The 15,000-nt window shown below is 45.5% G+C and overlaps 1 protein-coding gene across 2 annotated transcripts in view; it reads right to left on the reverse strand.

Moving 5' to 3' along the window:
* The window catches only part of tead1a (TEA domain family member 1a), a 35,053-nt gene that overhangs the window by 17,662 nt on the left and 2,391 nt on the right, over positions 1-15,000 (reverse strand). The window contains exons 2-3 of one of the 2 annotated variants that reach the window (XM_047333449.1): positions 4,798-4,921; positions 4,450-4,744 (exon numbers count right to left, since the gene is read on the reverse strand). In XM_047333449.1, the coding sequence (XP_047189405.1) occupies positions 4,450-4,654 (205 nt within the window). In that variant the 5' untranslated portion in view covers positions 4,655-4,744; positions 4,798-4,921. Of the gene's footprint in view, positions 1-4,449; positions 4,922-15,000 lie in introns of both variants that reach the window. The other variant, XM_047333450.1, reaches the window with a different exon arrangement.

Below are 15,000 nucleotides of genomic sequence, written 5' to 3' on the forward strand. Positions count from 1 at the left end.
TAGAACAAATAACCACTTCTGAAACCAGAAGTATTTTCTTCTTCTTCCCTCCGTCCTCTGCTGCAGCAGTTCGCCGGCGCTCGCCGCTCACAGTCAGCGGACTGAAGAGGAGCATCGGCTGCTTCAGTGGACGAGGCTGCGGTGGAGAGGTGGTGGCGGTGAGGAGCCCCGGTGGCTTGACCCCTGAGGACGACCTCGGGGACCACGGGGCCCGGGAGCTCTGACCCTCCCCGGAGCCTCGGCCACGCGTTTGTCTTTATTTGTTTTCCCGGTTGGTTAGTTTGGGACTTTTCAGGAACACTTTGCTGAGATCAGCGCACGGTTAATCATTTGTTTGCCGCTGCCACTTTCCGTCAAAGACTAACTAAACTAAACTGAACCCTGGGAATGATTATCTGCGGAGGGGAAACAGGCGGTGACATCATCATCATCGCCTCTCTTCTCCCTACGTTGACGCCCGGTCGAGTATAAACGAGCTGCTACTAACGATTATTTTCATAATCGATTAATCTGTCGTTTTTTCTTCTCGATTCACATTTAAGAAGCTGAAATCATAGAATCTTGACTTTAAAAAAAAATAAAAACTACTTGAACCGATTTATCGATTTTCAAAATAGTTGGCGATTCATTCATTAGTCGATTATTAATTGATTCACTGTTGCGGCTCTAGTATAAAGTTCTTCCATTTTTTCAAAATTCGTTGGTCAACTTGTGGCACGTAGACGGGAGACAAACAAATCCCCCAGCTCCGATGAAGGATGCGTTACGACACCTCCACTTCAAGGAATTCAACATTTTCACTGAAATGGAATGTGGCCAGGTTTTTATACAAGAAGAAATGAAAAGACTTTGATGAGACACATATACTCAAGGTGTTTGAGGAACGTTTGGTAGTGCATGTCTCCGTCACGTCCCACAGCTCACGTTGTCTTCGTCTGTGTTCAACATGTCGCCTGATCCGCAGCTCAGCAGCCGTCGGACGAAGGTTCGATACCGTTTAAAAGGACGTTCGTATTTGTCCAGTGGATCCATACCATGTGTGTGTAGGGGGACAAAGCCACCGGCCATTTACCTTCTACCTCTCATGCACCTTTGCCGAGGATAATAGCTCCATTATTCACCTTTCTTCATTCTCTCCCTTTTATACGCATCCATTTATGATTCTTCTACGCTTCTCTCCTGCCTCAAGTTCATCCAGGCACATTGGCACATTTTTCTTCTTTTCTTCTGCTGTAACCAGTGGGGGGTTATTCTCAGACCCAAGTAGGTCCCCTACTCATCAGAAATTACCTCTTTCTTTAGACTACTACTACTCACCTGACAATCATTTTACCTTAATGTGATGTTCAAGAAAACCCACTAAGCCACCTTTAAAGGTGACATATTATGCTCATATTCAGGTTCATATTTTTTAATGTGTGTGACCATTTGAAAAGGTTCGCATGCTTTAAAGTTCAGAAAAGGCATCAGTGTTCTCATACTGTCCATTCCTGCAGCTCCTCTTTTCACCCTCTGTCTAAAACGCCTGGATTTCTTTTAGCTCCGCCCTCCTGATAAACCCCAGTCTGCTCTGATTGGCCCAGCTGGCCCAGTCTGTTGTGATTGGTCAACCGATTGTAAAATGTGACGCCCCTTCATCAGAGATGTGGAGATTCTCCGATTTCAGGCGGGGACACCCCCAAAAGAGTCCAACTGTGACATCACAGTGGGAGAGAAATCGGAACCAGTGGTTCAGAGCTTCAGGCTGGAGGGTTTAACCAGCTCACAAGAAAACAACAGGGTGGGTTTTTTCAGTTTGTGGACCAGCAGGCTCCATAGATACTCACATTTATATTCACTAGGGTTTGGTCTGAATTGCATGGAAAAATAATGCTCAGTCTTTACAGTGACCACGAGGTTGTGTGCGTATGGTACAGGTTGATCACTGAGGCCTCCGTGTTTCTAGAAGGGCAAATGATACAGCTTTTCCTATTCCGTGTGCATCACGAGCCGAAAATAAACAAGGTACTGTTTCATAAGTCTGGTTCGCACAGATGTTCGAGTGACGATTAAACCCCCCCCCCCCCCCCCCCATCGGTCTCGATGCCAAAACGCAGCTTCACCCCCCTCTCTCGCCGTTTCGCCCTTTCGCTGCTCCACTCTGCCTCTGAAAAAACAGACACTGTCTGTAACGTAATTAGGACCCGATGATAAACGTGTCAACAACCCGGACGTCAACGAGCTAAACCAACAGCGGCGAACACGCCACCAAGGCCAGAAATCAATAGGACAAAAGGAGCTTGAACAGGAGTTTCAGTACGAGTGGGACTGTGGGTACATTACTGTTTCACTCGGAATGTTCTGGAGTTGTTCATCCTGGTTCGCACCTGTTTATTTGAATTACAGAAATCATATTGTGATTGTTTTAGACAATTATTAGCTGTTTTTCTAAAAGACTTCTCTTTTTCCTTTTCCATTTCAAAATGTCCTTGAAGCTGCGGTAATTGATTTCTTTCTTTTCTTCTATTCTGGGTCTTTATGGGGGGATGTGCTACAAGCCGTCTCAGTTAGTTTCGGCTAATAACTTAAGTTTCTAGCTGCTGCTGGAAAACAAGGTCGACATAAAGAGCTTCGAAGGTGAATGAAAATATTAAAGTTGTCCTTCCATGAAATCAGAAACAATGAGCAGAAGAGATGCTACAACTTTTCCCTCAGGGCTGAAGGGAACGGCAACGTTGTGTGTTTGTTGATTAACTGTGGATTTGTCCCTTGTGGAAAGTTTAAGGTTAAACTCAGGTTACATCCAAACCAATATGGTTTCATTTCAAACTGCATCACTTTTGCTAAATGTACGACGTCCGCACGACTGTGAAGTGTTCAAGCCCATGAAACTTTTGGAAATGCTGCTCATCCAGTTTCGGTTTGAACTAACACAACTCTACAAAATGAACTTGAAAACTCAAAACTAGAGATCGAACCATGAGAACTCCTCAGGAAAATGTTAACCGACGTTATAAATCAAGTGAGAAGTAGAGTCACTTTCTCATAGACTTCTATAGCAACAACCAGTGAGTCGCCCTCTGCTGGTGATTCCAGAGAATACAGGCTTCAGACGCTTTCCGCATAGGCGTCACTTTCCGAACCTGGCGACTATACGTGCATTTTTATATACTCTCTGTTTTTAAAACAGTGTTTTAACATATTTGTTAGTAAGCGACCTTACTAATGTTTTTTTTTTAAATCCTTAAGACATCCCTTTTAGCCTTTCTTTCTCTTAATCCATTTGCACTTAGATTTTTTTTACATTTCTCTCTCTCTATTTTATGTTTTTATGCTATGCATTACCTTTTTTAATTTTTGATTGATTGCTAGATAATTGTCTAAATGAAAGAAGCATGAGCAATTTCATACGTTTAAACTCTTCACGTCTGCACAAACTTTTGACCGGTTGCGTGTGCGTGCGTGCGTGCGTGTGTGTGTGTAAGTCACCGAGGTAGGACTTCATCAAACGTTTACGAGGCAATAAAATGATCTGATATCTGGGATTTAATTTAATGATCAGAAGCCTGAAACTCAAAGTAGTGTGTGAAGAAATCAAGAGAGTGAACTCTGCATACGGAGAGAGAGGAGGGAGAAGAAACAACAGTGAGAGAGGGAGGGAGGCACAGCTGGTGGCAGCCAGAGGACCATCTGTTCATCCCTTTATTAGTTCACCCACTCACACACACACACACACACACACACACACACACACACAAACACGATGCACCTATAACATGCCTCCATTTCCTCACTTTAGTTTCTACACTTGATATTTTTTTGTGTCTCTGACACTCGAGTGTCCTGGGAGACGAACCACACACACACACACACACACACACACACACACACACATATTCATCCATCCAGCAGTTCTCAAGTCTCACACACCACAGCCAACGTTTTTCACAGCTCACCCGGCGTATATAAATATATATATATATATATATATATATATATACACACACACACACACACACACACACCAACAAGTGTCAAAGATCTTCATGATTCTGTATGAATGATATTTAGGGACCAGGGAAATGTCTTGAACGTAAAACACCTGTAGCACATCACACCAACAGTTTATTAAATTTATTCAAAAATTGAAAGCGATAGACGGTGGTTCCAGAAAGTATTGAGATCCCTTCACTTTTGCACTTTGTGATGTAGATTTAATTTCAAAAGGATAAAAATGTCTGACCAAAAATCTGCAGTCAATAATTCAAAAAACTTAAGGGTCTGAATATAATGATCCACTTAAAAAAATTGTGCAAAATGTGCAGGGGTCTGAATAATGTTTGAAGACACTGAGAGCTTTGCAATTGTGAAAATGTGCCTCTGTCTCCATTTGATTTCATTGAGACCTTTGGGTTCAACCAAACTCCCGATCCAAGGATCTCATTCATGGTCGTATTTGCGATCACTCACCGTACATCTTTCCCTCGTCCGACAGTATGATCTTCCTCCTCCCACAGGGCGGGTAGATGGCCAAGGCCTCCTGGAAGCTCTGCTCGATGTCGGGGCTCCAGACCCCCTCGGGGTCCCCGTCCATGGTCTTGTCCCCTCCCGAGTCACTGAGTCTGTCCATGTCCTCCCCGGCGCTCTCACTGCCGCTCCAGCTACTGCGCTCCATACCGGCCGCTAGCGCGTTCCTCAGCACTGATGCTAATGCTCTGAGGCCACGCAGGTGACGTGGTAACAGGCTCACTGGTCAACCCTCAAGTTAACGTTGATTCGAATCGCAACGACTGGCTCCCAGTGGGAACACGGATAAACTTAACGCTAACTGCGAAATGATCCCAAATGCCAACAACCAATGGGAATGCTGAAAGTGGCTGATGTCTGACTGTGGAGAAGTCCACCAGGTGGTTCCGATATCCAACGCCGGACAGCAGGAGCCCTGAAATGAAAAAAAAGAGAGAGATTAGAAGAAGTTCAAACCCTTTTAAAACAAACATTGGTGGCTGAAACACCAAAATCCGATGGCCAATCAGGCTGCTCCTCCGTCGGCTGTCAACCAGCCCTTCATCTTAGACTCTCACATGTCAACATACAGAGTATTGGCAACATTTATTGAACAGCTGAATGACTTGCAACAGGTTGTAAAGCTTCCATTCACATGGCTGGTTGTTCATGAAGTAACATACAAACGCCCGAGACGAGAGCTCTCATCACGCTGGAGAGCAGATCTGCTTGTTGTGATTGGTTCTTCAACACGAAGACCAACTGACCCAGAATTGAATTTCCAATTAAAGTCAACCATAACGAGCCTCTCTCTTCTCTCTGCTGTGCATTTCTCAATCATTCTGATATTTCCCCCCCCCAAAAAAAATCTAATGTAAAAAATATTTTCCAGTGCTGCTGTGATAATGCCGTTCGCATCCCAGGTGCAGCGGCGAAGATTATTGCTTCTTTTCATGTAGGAAATTGCCTATTTTATTAAACTGCTGCGGTGGTCCAACATCAAATCCACATGCACACAAGTGGAGCAAGTGAATGGGACGGACGCACAAGACAAGACGGACAAGACAAGACAACTACACACAACCAGCAGCAGATTTAAAAACGGGAACAAAACGGAGAAACTGAAGAGGCTTGCCAGCTGCCTACAATTCTTCTAAAATCCCCCAAGGTAAACAGCAGGGTTGGCGCAGAACACACCACACTCATACACTAACATATGCACACACACACACACACACACACACACACACACACAATTACAGTGCCAGCTCCTAGGGCGAACACATGTCATTTTGTCTGGTCCTCTACTGTTCACACTTCCCATGCGCTGTCACTGGCCACAGCCTGCACAAGCCTGTAATGTGAAGTGTGCGTCAGTGTGTGTGTGTGTGTGTGTGTGTGTGTGTGTGTGTCCATGTTTGTCTGCCTGGCTAATTTCAACACAATTACACTTGACAGTGTGCACACGCACACACACACACACACACACACACACACACACACACACACACGTGCAAATAAAGCATGCGAAGCAGCGAGCAACATTTTAGACACATTTTTTAACCTCGGCCACGCACTCGAAGCGCCGCTCAGGGATTTTGAACACCTGGGGGAAGAACACTGCGAGGCCGCAAGAAAAACATCTGTTGGCGAGACTCTTAGGCATGAATGTAATGAATGGGATCTTCAGGTTTTACTGGTTTGTCCTCGGGTTCTCTCTTCATGCTTCTTCTATTTACCCCCATTTCCATTTCTTCCCCCGACTCACCACCCCATCGCTTTCGTCCCCTCTTCCCTCCCTCAGCTGTCTTCCATCCAAACAAGGATTCATTCAAGATTTGTTCCCCTTTGCATCCAGATTGAGTATGTTTAGGAATATGCCACTGTGTGAAGTATCCTTGTTCACAAAAAAAACAGAGCTTTTGCTCATCTTTGATTTAGAGAGATGTTTTTATGGCGGATATAAAGGATTGTATGTTCTAATTAAGTAGCTTGTTGCTACGAGCCATGCGGTCTTTGTAAATCCATCCGTATGCTCTGCAAGAAGTTAACCACGCTCCCGGTGGGTATTGGCCTTCACTAGAGTTTTCCCTCGTCACCAATCCTGTTTGTGATTTTCATGGACGGGATTTCAAAGCTAAGCCGGCGGACAAATGTGTCCGTTTTTGGGAACTCAGAATTTCCCCCCCTGCTATATTTGCAGATGATGTGGTTCTGTTGGCTTCGTCCGACCGTGACCTTCTGTCTGCACAGGGGCGGTTTACAGCCAAGCGTGAAGTCGCAGGGATGAGGGTCAGTACCTCAAAGTCTGAAGCTGCCATGGTTCAGAAAAACAATGGATTGCTCCTTTTTGGTAAGGGGCGGAATTTCTAGCGGATCGGTGAAGCATCGGCCGTAAAGCAGGCACTGTAGAAATCCACTGTGGTGAAGAGGGAGCTGAGCCAGGAAGAAAAGTTCTCGCTTTACCAGTGGATCCTTATTCCAATCCTCAGCTATGGTTACGAGCTTTGGGAAGCTCTGATAAAACCCACGGTAAACTATTTGCCAAGTATCAAACAACAAAGTTGACCATTATCTTGTGAAGATGGTGGAACATTCAGCAGCTCAAGCGGCAGATCATCTACCTCGGGTGTTGGTAGGGATCCAACCGAATCTAGAATAAGGATGAATATTGTCCTCTCATTCAACAGAGAATTGGTGTGATAAGAGTTTTCTTCTACTTCCCTCTTGAATCAGTTGTGGTCTTTGAATCATAAAACGACTTGAGCACAAAAGCATCCCTGCACATTCAAATAATCTCTTAAGGATTACATTTATAACAAATACAAAGAAAGAAATGAAATACTGAATATTTCTTCTTCACATGATCTGAATGTCTGCATTTTACTGCAGAACTATTCATACAACATTTGACCACTTTGAAGGCTGATCCTGAGGCAATGACAATGAACCACCTACTCCTAAATTCAATGGGCTTTAAAATCCCACTGCTACATTTTATCTCTATTATATCTTCCAACACTCAAAAGTGCTTTTTTTTTACCAAGGTGAAACGGCCTTCAAACACTCATCGCAGCCTGAATTGCTGCTATTATTATACTTCATATGGGGGAGCTATGAAACTTCCAACACTCTATAACAGGCCACGGTGTATATAATTGTATGTCCTTTAAAAAATAAAGTAAAATTGAATGTTATATATCAACACAATGTCCAATTCTCACTCGCCTTGGATTCATATTAAAGTTCACATGAACTACTGCAATGCAACAGACACAAACAATTGCTATAATAAATCCTGTTGTTGTAGACAAACTGTTCATATGATGAAACTCAAAGTTATAATACAAGTCGTAAATAAGTTAGTTTGTTGCACGAAAAAATAGTTCTAATATAGCGAAATAAAATATAAAATATATATAAATATGGACACCAACCAACAGCCAGGTGGAGCTGCTAAGACACTAAGACAAGATTAGCATTCATTTTTGAACTCATCTTTCTCGCTACCTAGCTAGGTCTAATATTCACTTGACTTCTAAAGTTCCACTGTGTTGAGCAATTAATTGTAAGAATGCTAATCTTGTTTTGTATCCAGCAGATAAAAACAAGATTAGCATTTATTCGCCTTTGGACTCGTCCGTTTTGGCTACATAGCTAAGTGTAACATTACTTGTCTTTTAGCTCTGTTTGTTTTTTTGGTCGCTACCAACTCCTGAGAAATATATCTGGCTATTGCGCTGCTAATACCGTTCCACTTTGTTCACCTACTATCGTAAGAATGCTAATCTTGTTTTGTATCCAGCGAATACAAAACATGATACCATTCGTCTTTGGAATCAACTAACTTAGTCTAATATTCACTTGCCTTTGAGCTCTGTTTTTTGGTCGCTACTTATTCCTAAGCAATATGGCCCTTTAGCTAATTCATTTTCCATTATGTTGACCGGTTAATCGTAGGAATACTAATATTGTTTTGTATCCAGCAGATATAAAAGCAAGATTTGCATTCGTCTTTGGACTTGGCTACCTGGCCAGGTCTGATATTCACTTGACTTTTAACAGTTTTTCTGGTCACTACGGATTCCTGACACATTTCAGGGTTAACAGAACTACAATTGCCTCAATAAGTGTTCAGAGCAAATCACTTGGGTTACTGTGGGTGGCTACTTCTTTTTTTTCTATAGTTGGCGGTTCCGCTCGACACCACACGCCACAAAATTCTCTCATTCTGCAAATGTATCCAGATCCGTAAGTCAGGACTTTGTAGAAGCAAGTACAGCTTTGCGTCTTCGCAAGTAAGTCCACAATCTTTGCAGACCTGGATTCTTCCTCCCATCAGATTCTGCATCCAACTGCCATCTTTAGGGTCTCTCCGCGGATATCCGTCCGGGGTTTTGCATGTCTGGGCTTCGGTAAGGCCGTCCCACAGCATCGGCGGTGTGCTCCTGGACATTGTTGTGCTGAAAAGGAGAACAGGCGGCCTGCTCTCAGGTTGCACGCACTGTTAATTTTCCTTCAAGGACCTCTCTGTATTCGTCTGGGGTCTACAGAGAGTTCCTCGGATTTCATGACTGGGTCTTTGTCCTGACATGCAGTGTTGAATTGTGGGACCTTACGTACACAAGCGGTGGCCCTTCTCTAACCACGTCCAATCAATTTAATTTGCCACAGGTGGATTCCGGGCAAGTTCTCGACACATCTCGGGGGTAGTTAAAGCAAACAGGACGCGTGTGATCACCGTCATCGTGTGCGGCGGCTCGGAAACACCTTTGCGAATCCAAGATTTCTGGGTGTATTTTTGGCGGTACATTTGCAGAGCATTGCTTTTGAATTGTAGATTGAAGGGGAAAATCAGGCACACAATAAAGTGTGAAGATGATGAATAGTTTCCGTACAGTGAGGCTCCGGAGACGTGAGCATGAGAGGGGGGCCCCCAGGAGCAGATGGACACTGGACAGATACAACAATCAACCGACTACTGGGTGACTCGTGCCCCTCCTCTCCGTTGCCCCCTCTGTCACCAGGCAGGCCCGGGCCACTCCAGCCAGGACAGCAGGCTTCATGGTGTCAGTGCCAGCCCTCAGGAGAATACACACAGGGCAAACAGCCACAGTCCTGCAGCTGCCTTGGACTCTCCAACGCTCCCCCCCTCCTCCTCCGTGTCGCCTCTCTTCCTCTTTCACATCTCGTCTTACAGCACTCGCTAGGGCCGCCGCCGCCGCCACATGCCAGCTACATGTATGGGGTTTGAGTGCATGCGATGTGCATGGCCCTAAGCCTCTGTGTTCTCAAACGTGAGCCAGCGAGGGGCTGTTGTGAAATGTAGCGATGTGTGTGAGCGTCCACGCATCGCCCAGAGGGGCCGCGGCACGTATATGTATGTGCAAACACGGAATGCTTGTTTGCGTCGGCAGGGGGTCCAGGTGGTATACAAGCCGGCTGCGTTGTCGCAGGCTACTCAGCTCCTTTCAGCTCTCCTTCTTCTGTTGGACCAATTTCGACGGCATCTGTTTTGACCGCGTCCAACTTGCGCTCGCACACACAGGTTTTTTACATAAGAGGATTTTTATTTTACATAATCCTCAAAGTAAACACTGGTCCACTTTACAGCGTTTTGCCAATTTGTTTTTTCTTATGGTCCTTTACGTCTCCCGAACGGCATTATTCTGCATCTGTGGTGATTCTTTTTTGGACACTACACTCATAGATATTATATATTATACATATAAGCCTTCATTAATCATGCCTATTTAACAGCAGACACATCGTTGGTAAGGGTAAGCTCATGAAGTATGAGTTCAGTGCATCTGTCCAATGTACAATGGTGAATTCAACTTTTTCATGACTTTACTGTACTTTACTGTACTGTACTGTGGTCAATGGGAGTATCAATGGGGTCTTTAGTCACATACACACGACTTTAATTTCAATGACATGATGGTTGGACTGGTTGACATTGGTTGTTGTGCCGCATCAGCAGAATGGTCTGGATGCAACTCTTCACTACATACGAGAGTCAGTGAGGTCAGGGCGAGTGAACCACACACAACCACACACACACACACACACACACACACACACACACGGCTTTGGTCATACAAGGATACGTGTCCATGACAACCTCTGAACGCGGCTTGATCAAAGCATCCTCGGTGCATTCAAGGCTCACACCCATTTGTAGGGGTGTGTACTTCTGAACCACACACACACACACACACACACACACACACCCGAGACACACCGATATAAACAGAGAACAACAAGCAGAGATAAAGGAACTGAACTGCTCTACCCTCCCAGACGCCTCGTGAGGCGAGACGTTGGCCGGTATCGCTTGGTGGGTTACACCGCTGACAGAAGGTCGGGGTTCAATCCCAGGTCGTTCCAGTTGTGGGCCCTTGGACTCGGCCCTTAATACGACCGGCTAACTCGCTTTGCACAAACGCGTCAGCAAAATGAAAGTAGCTTCACACTTATTCAAATCATATTTGCCAAGGATGTTGAAACCCGAACACGGGCTGTTTTTTGCTCACTAGTTTTCTACTCTTTGTAATTATTCTCCGCAGGCCAACATGGATTATTGGTCCGATTGCACCAAAAAAAACCTCTCCATTTCTGATGTTCTCCTCCGTGCTCCGTTACTCGTGATTCTTGTCCGACTCATTACCGATTTGTTGGTCACGCACTGAGCCAGTGGGCGAGAGAAGAAAGTCACCTCTATGAAAGTCTCGAGTTGGTCTGATTAGTTCTGAGCCAATTTCACATTGTGAAAAACAAAACACAAAAGAAAGACGGATATTCACTGGGAAACCAGCAAAGCTCCTTTTATTTTCTTCTTTGTGCTAATATTCAATAATAAAAAAAAATATGGAAAAGAGAGAGAGAGAGAGAGACTTTTGCTTCATGAGGCGAAGAGGCAGTGTTCACTTATTATTTCACCATCAGGAGCATTAGCATCTATGCACAAACACACACACACACACACACACACACACACGCACAGACAAGTGATTTGTCACAGACTGATACAGTGAAGTGCTTATTTCCTCCAGGAAATGTGGTGGTCGAAGATTTCGCTCGCAGCTCTTATCCCCGGTTCTACATCCCGCTCTGTTATTCTGCTCCTCCTTCTTCTTCGTCGTCTTCCACAAGTTGTTTTTTTTTTTTGCTGAGTCAGACCGAGCCATTATCCGGCCTCTCCCTGTGGGGTGGGTGGGTTTTGCTGTCACACATACGACTGTCAGACACACACACACACACACACACACACAAACTCGAGCGACAGGCCTGGCGAGGTTACAGCAATACCAACACCATTTAATAAGTGTGAACTCGGGAGCATTGAGCGCAGACAAAAAGCACATGTGCAGCGTGTGTGTGTGTGTGTGTGTGTGTGTGTGTGTGTGTGTGTGCGTGTGTCCTATCGCACACCTAGAAAAGGAACATCATACGGCTGCACGGCTGCGAAGAGCCCGGTGAACTCCATCCATCCACTCAGCACTACAATCGCATTCTCTACATCTAACAACAGGCTCCGCTCTCCGCCTGCCGCTGCTGGAAACACACACACACACACACACACACACACACACACACAGGAAAACGAATTAACCCTCCGCACTGTGTTTTCCATCTGGTCCATTAAGACGATGCTGTCTGTAGACGGATGCAGGTATGGAGGCAGAGAATGCGGCGCATGTGAATCCCTGGCTTCATCTACGACGGTCTGATTACTTCCTGTTCCTCTTTCCCCAAAACCCGAGTCTCTGACCACGAGCGTCGTCACAGACCGGGATGGAGCGGATCTAGACGGCCGCGTTTTGTAGAAGCCACGACGCGATAAGAGGTCGCGCGCGTGATCGGTTTACCAGCACATAGATTAGTGTTTCTGTTTCCTCTGATATTTAAATGTGGCGGGAAGCGAAAAGGAAGAGAGCGATCCGCCTCGTCAAGATTTTGTGGGTTTCAAAATAGCTGTCGTTTGATGTTCACTTGAACGCTGATGGAAGTTAAACGAGTAAAAACACGAGATGTGACGTGGTTTGTCGGCCATCTTTAGAATTCCAGGAGGCGCGACGAGACGCAGGCGGTGAACCAAAGGAGCGACCTGGTTCTCACCGCGGCCTCGGGCGCGTCCTACTGCCGACAAGTAATTTGACGTTTTCTAAGAAGAGAAAGTATCGTTTCATCTTTTCAAACGTTAAATAGTCTCGAGTGTTTTCTGTTGTGACCCACGGAAATCAAATGAGAATCTATAAAGAACCAAAACAAGGGCAAAGAAACGGATGTTGAGTTTGACATGAGCTTGAAAATTCTTTGGTTTCTATTATCCTGCTACTGATATTCATCTATTTCTGATTCATCCATCACTCGCCAACGCCGAGTTCAGACGTGTGGCCGGAGAGCGACCGGACAACGTGGGAACATCAGAGAGCAGAGTCAGCTGTCGTCCGCCTCAAAGATCGTCCACCGCGTCACTTCCTCCGAGCAGGAAGTAGTTGAAACCAAGACTTCCTGCTCACTTCCTGCTCACTTCCTGCTCACTTCCTCAGGACACGTTGACTCAGACTCCGTTGGTTCTCGTCCGTTTATCTCTCTCTATCTTTATATCAGAGTCGGAGGTAACGCAGCAAACCTGAAAATGCTGCTCCGTGTGTCTCCTGGTTTTATAGAAACTCCTCACAAATAAGTGTGAAACGGCAGAACAACAGAGAGAAAGTCAACCTGTCGTCTTCCTCTTCCTTTTGTCTAAGTGTGCTGTTGCCGGGCAGAATGGTTTTATCGCCACCTTGTTTGGTCAAGTTGTCTGGTCCGACAAACACGGCGTCTTCTCAGAGTAGAGTTCCGTTCCTTGCAGCTCTCTTTGTGTGTCTGCTCGTTGACAAGAAATGCTTTTATACATTTCAATAGCGACAGTTAATCGATTAGTAATCGATCTACTAAATTAATCGCCAACTATTTCCATAATCGATTCATCGGCTCAGGTAGTTTTTATGGGGAAATTCTCTGATTTCCGCTTCTTAAATATGAATATGTTCTGGTTCCTTTGCTCCTCTGTGACAGTGAACGGAATGTCTTTGGGGTGTGGACAAAACAAAACACATTTTATGAACCAAACAACTAATTGAAAATGAAAAAGATCGTTTGTCGCAGCCTCAGTTTTGTCTTTGCAAAATTTTCGGACATCTTACAGTTGAACTTTCTCCCGACTTCACTTTAGCGTCATTCATCAGCCGACATACAAACTAATGACAACGTCTCCAATGAGCTAATATCGGACGATATCATAGCTTTAATACACACGACAGAGCATGAAGGAAGAGAGGGGCGTATTATTCATATTTTGACCTCAAGTGTTTCTCTAACAATATAAATGTGTCTTACATTGTTGCTGTGTGTTAAAACACCTGAGACACTGTTGCATATCAGCTCTTACCACAACTTTGTGGAATTACAAAAAATCTCTATAAAACTATATCTTGACATCACATCGCGAGTCTCGTGACTCTGGATCATCCAGACGGAGCGACTGCTTCAGTTTCAGTGCGGAGACCCGGGGGCGTCAGACGAGCCAGTACAGGCTCCACCGGCCTCCTGCAGCCTCGCCCCCTCCCACAACCCCCCCCCCCCCCCCCCCCCCCCCCCACTCCACCCCACCCTGGAGGAGGCCCATTGTTCCCCCATCACCTTAACAAAGCCGACACCACCCGCACCACCTCGCCCCCCCAACCTGCACCCGGACTGCCAAACACCCCCACCCACCCCCCCACCCCCACCACACACCACCACACTGCGCATTGTTGCTCCGATGAACCGGCTCCGCTTCCCTCAAATTTCATTACACAGGAGATTCGGGATTCTTCTTTCACACACTGTTAAAAAAGAAGAATAATAATCTAATTCATCCCGACGCGTCCGAGCCGTGTCGTTGACTTCATCAACGTGTGAGGAAATCAAACCTGGACTGCTGCGAGCGCTGCAGGAGTTTGGTTCTTAGATTGAAAAAAAGAAGAGAGAAATGTGTTGCTTTTTTAAAAGGAGAATATTCTTCATAATGAAAAGCTATTACACAGCTCGCTCCTTCACAGACAGAAGCAGACGCTGACTTCTCAGATTCACCTGTTGATCCAAACCGAACTCTGAGTCGGACGGAGCAAAGACTCCACTCAATTTAGCACCAAACGCTGTATTTTGGGGACGAAAATTAGCAGAGCGGGATGATGATGCACGTACATCTGGACGTCACGAGACGTCATTTCATGCCGTGGGGAAGATTACTGCCATCTAATCCCACGTCCACAAAAATCTGTGTGCCGGATTTTCATCCTCCTGTTTAGAAATGAGACGACAGATGAAAAGGAGAAAGAGAGGAGGAGGAAGGGCAGCGAGCGAACAGCCGGCCGCTTCCAAACTCCACCATATTGTGACAGCATTGGTGAAGTACATGAACACACACACACACACACACACACACACACACGGGGGCACGTACACAGCGGTTGTGACTAAAGC

This window comes from Scophthalmus maximus, chromosome 7, assembly GCF_022379125.1.
Source record: "Scophthalmus maximus strain ysfricsl-2021 chromosome 7, ASM2237912v1, whole genome shotgun sequence".
NCBI classification, from domain to species: domain Eukaryota; kingdom Metazoa; phylum Chordata; class Actinopteri; order Pleuronectiformes; family Scophthalmidae; genus Scophthalmus; species Scophthalmus maximus.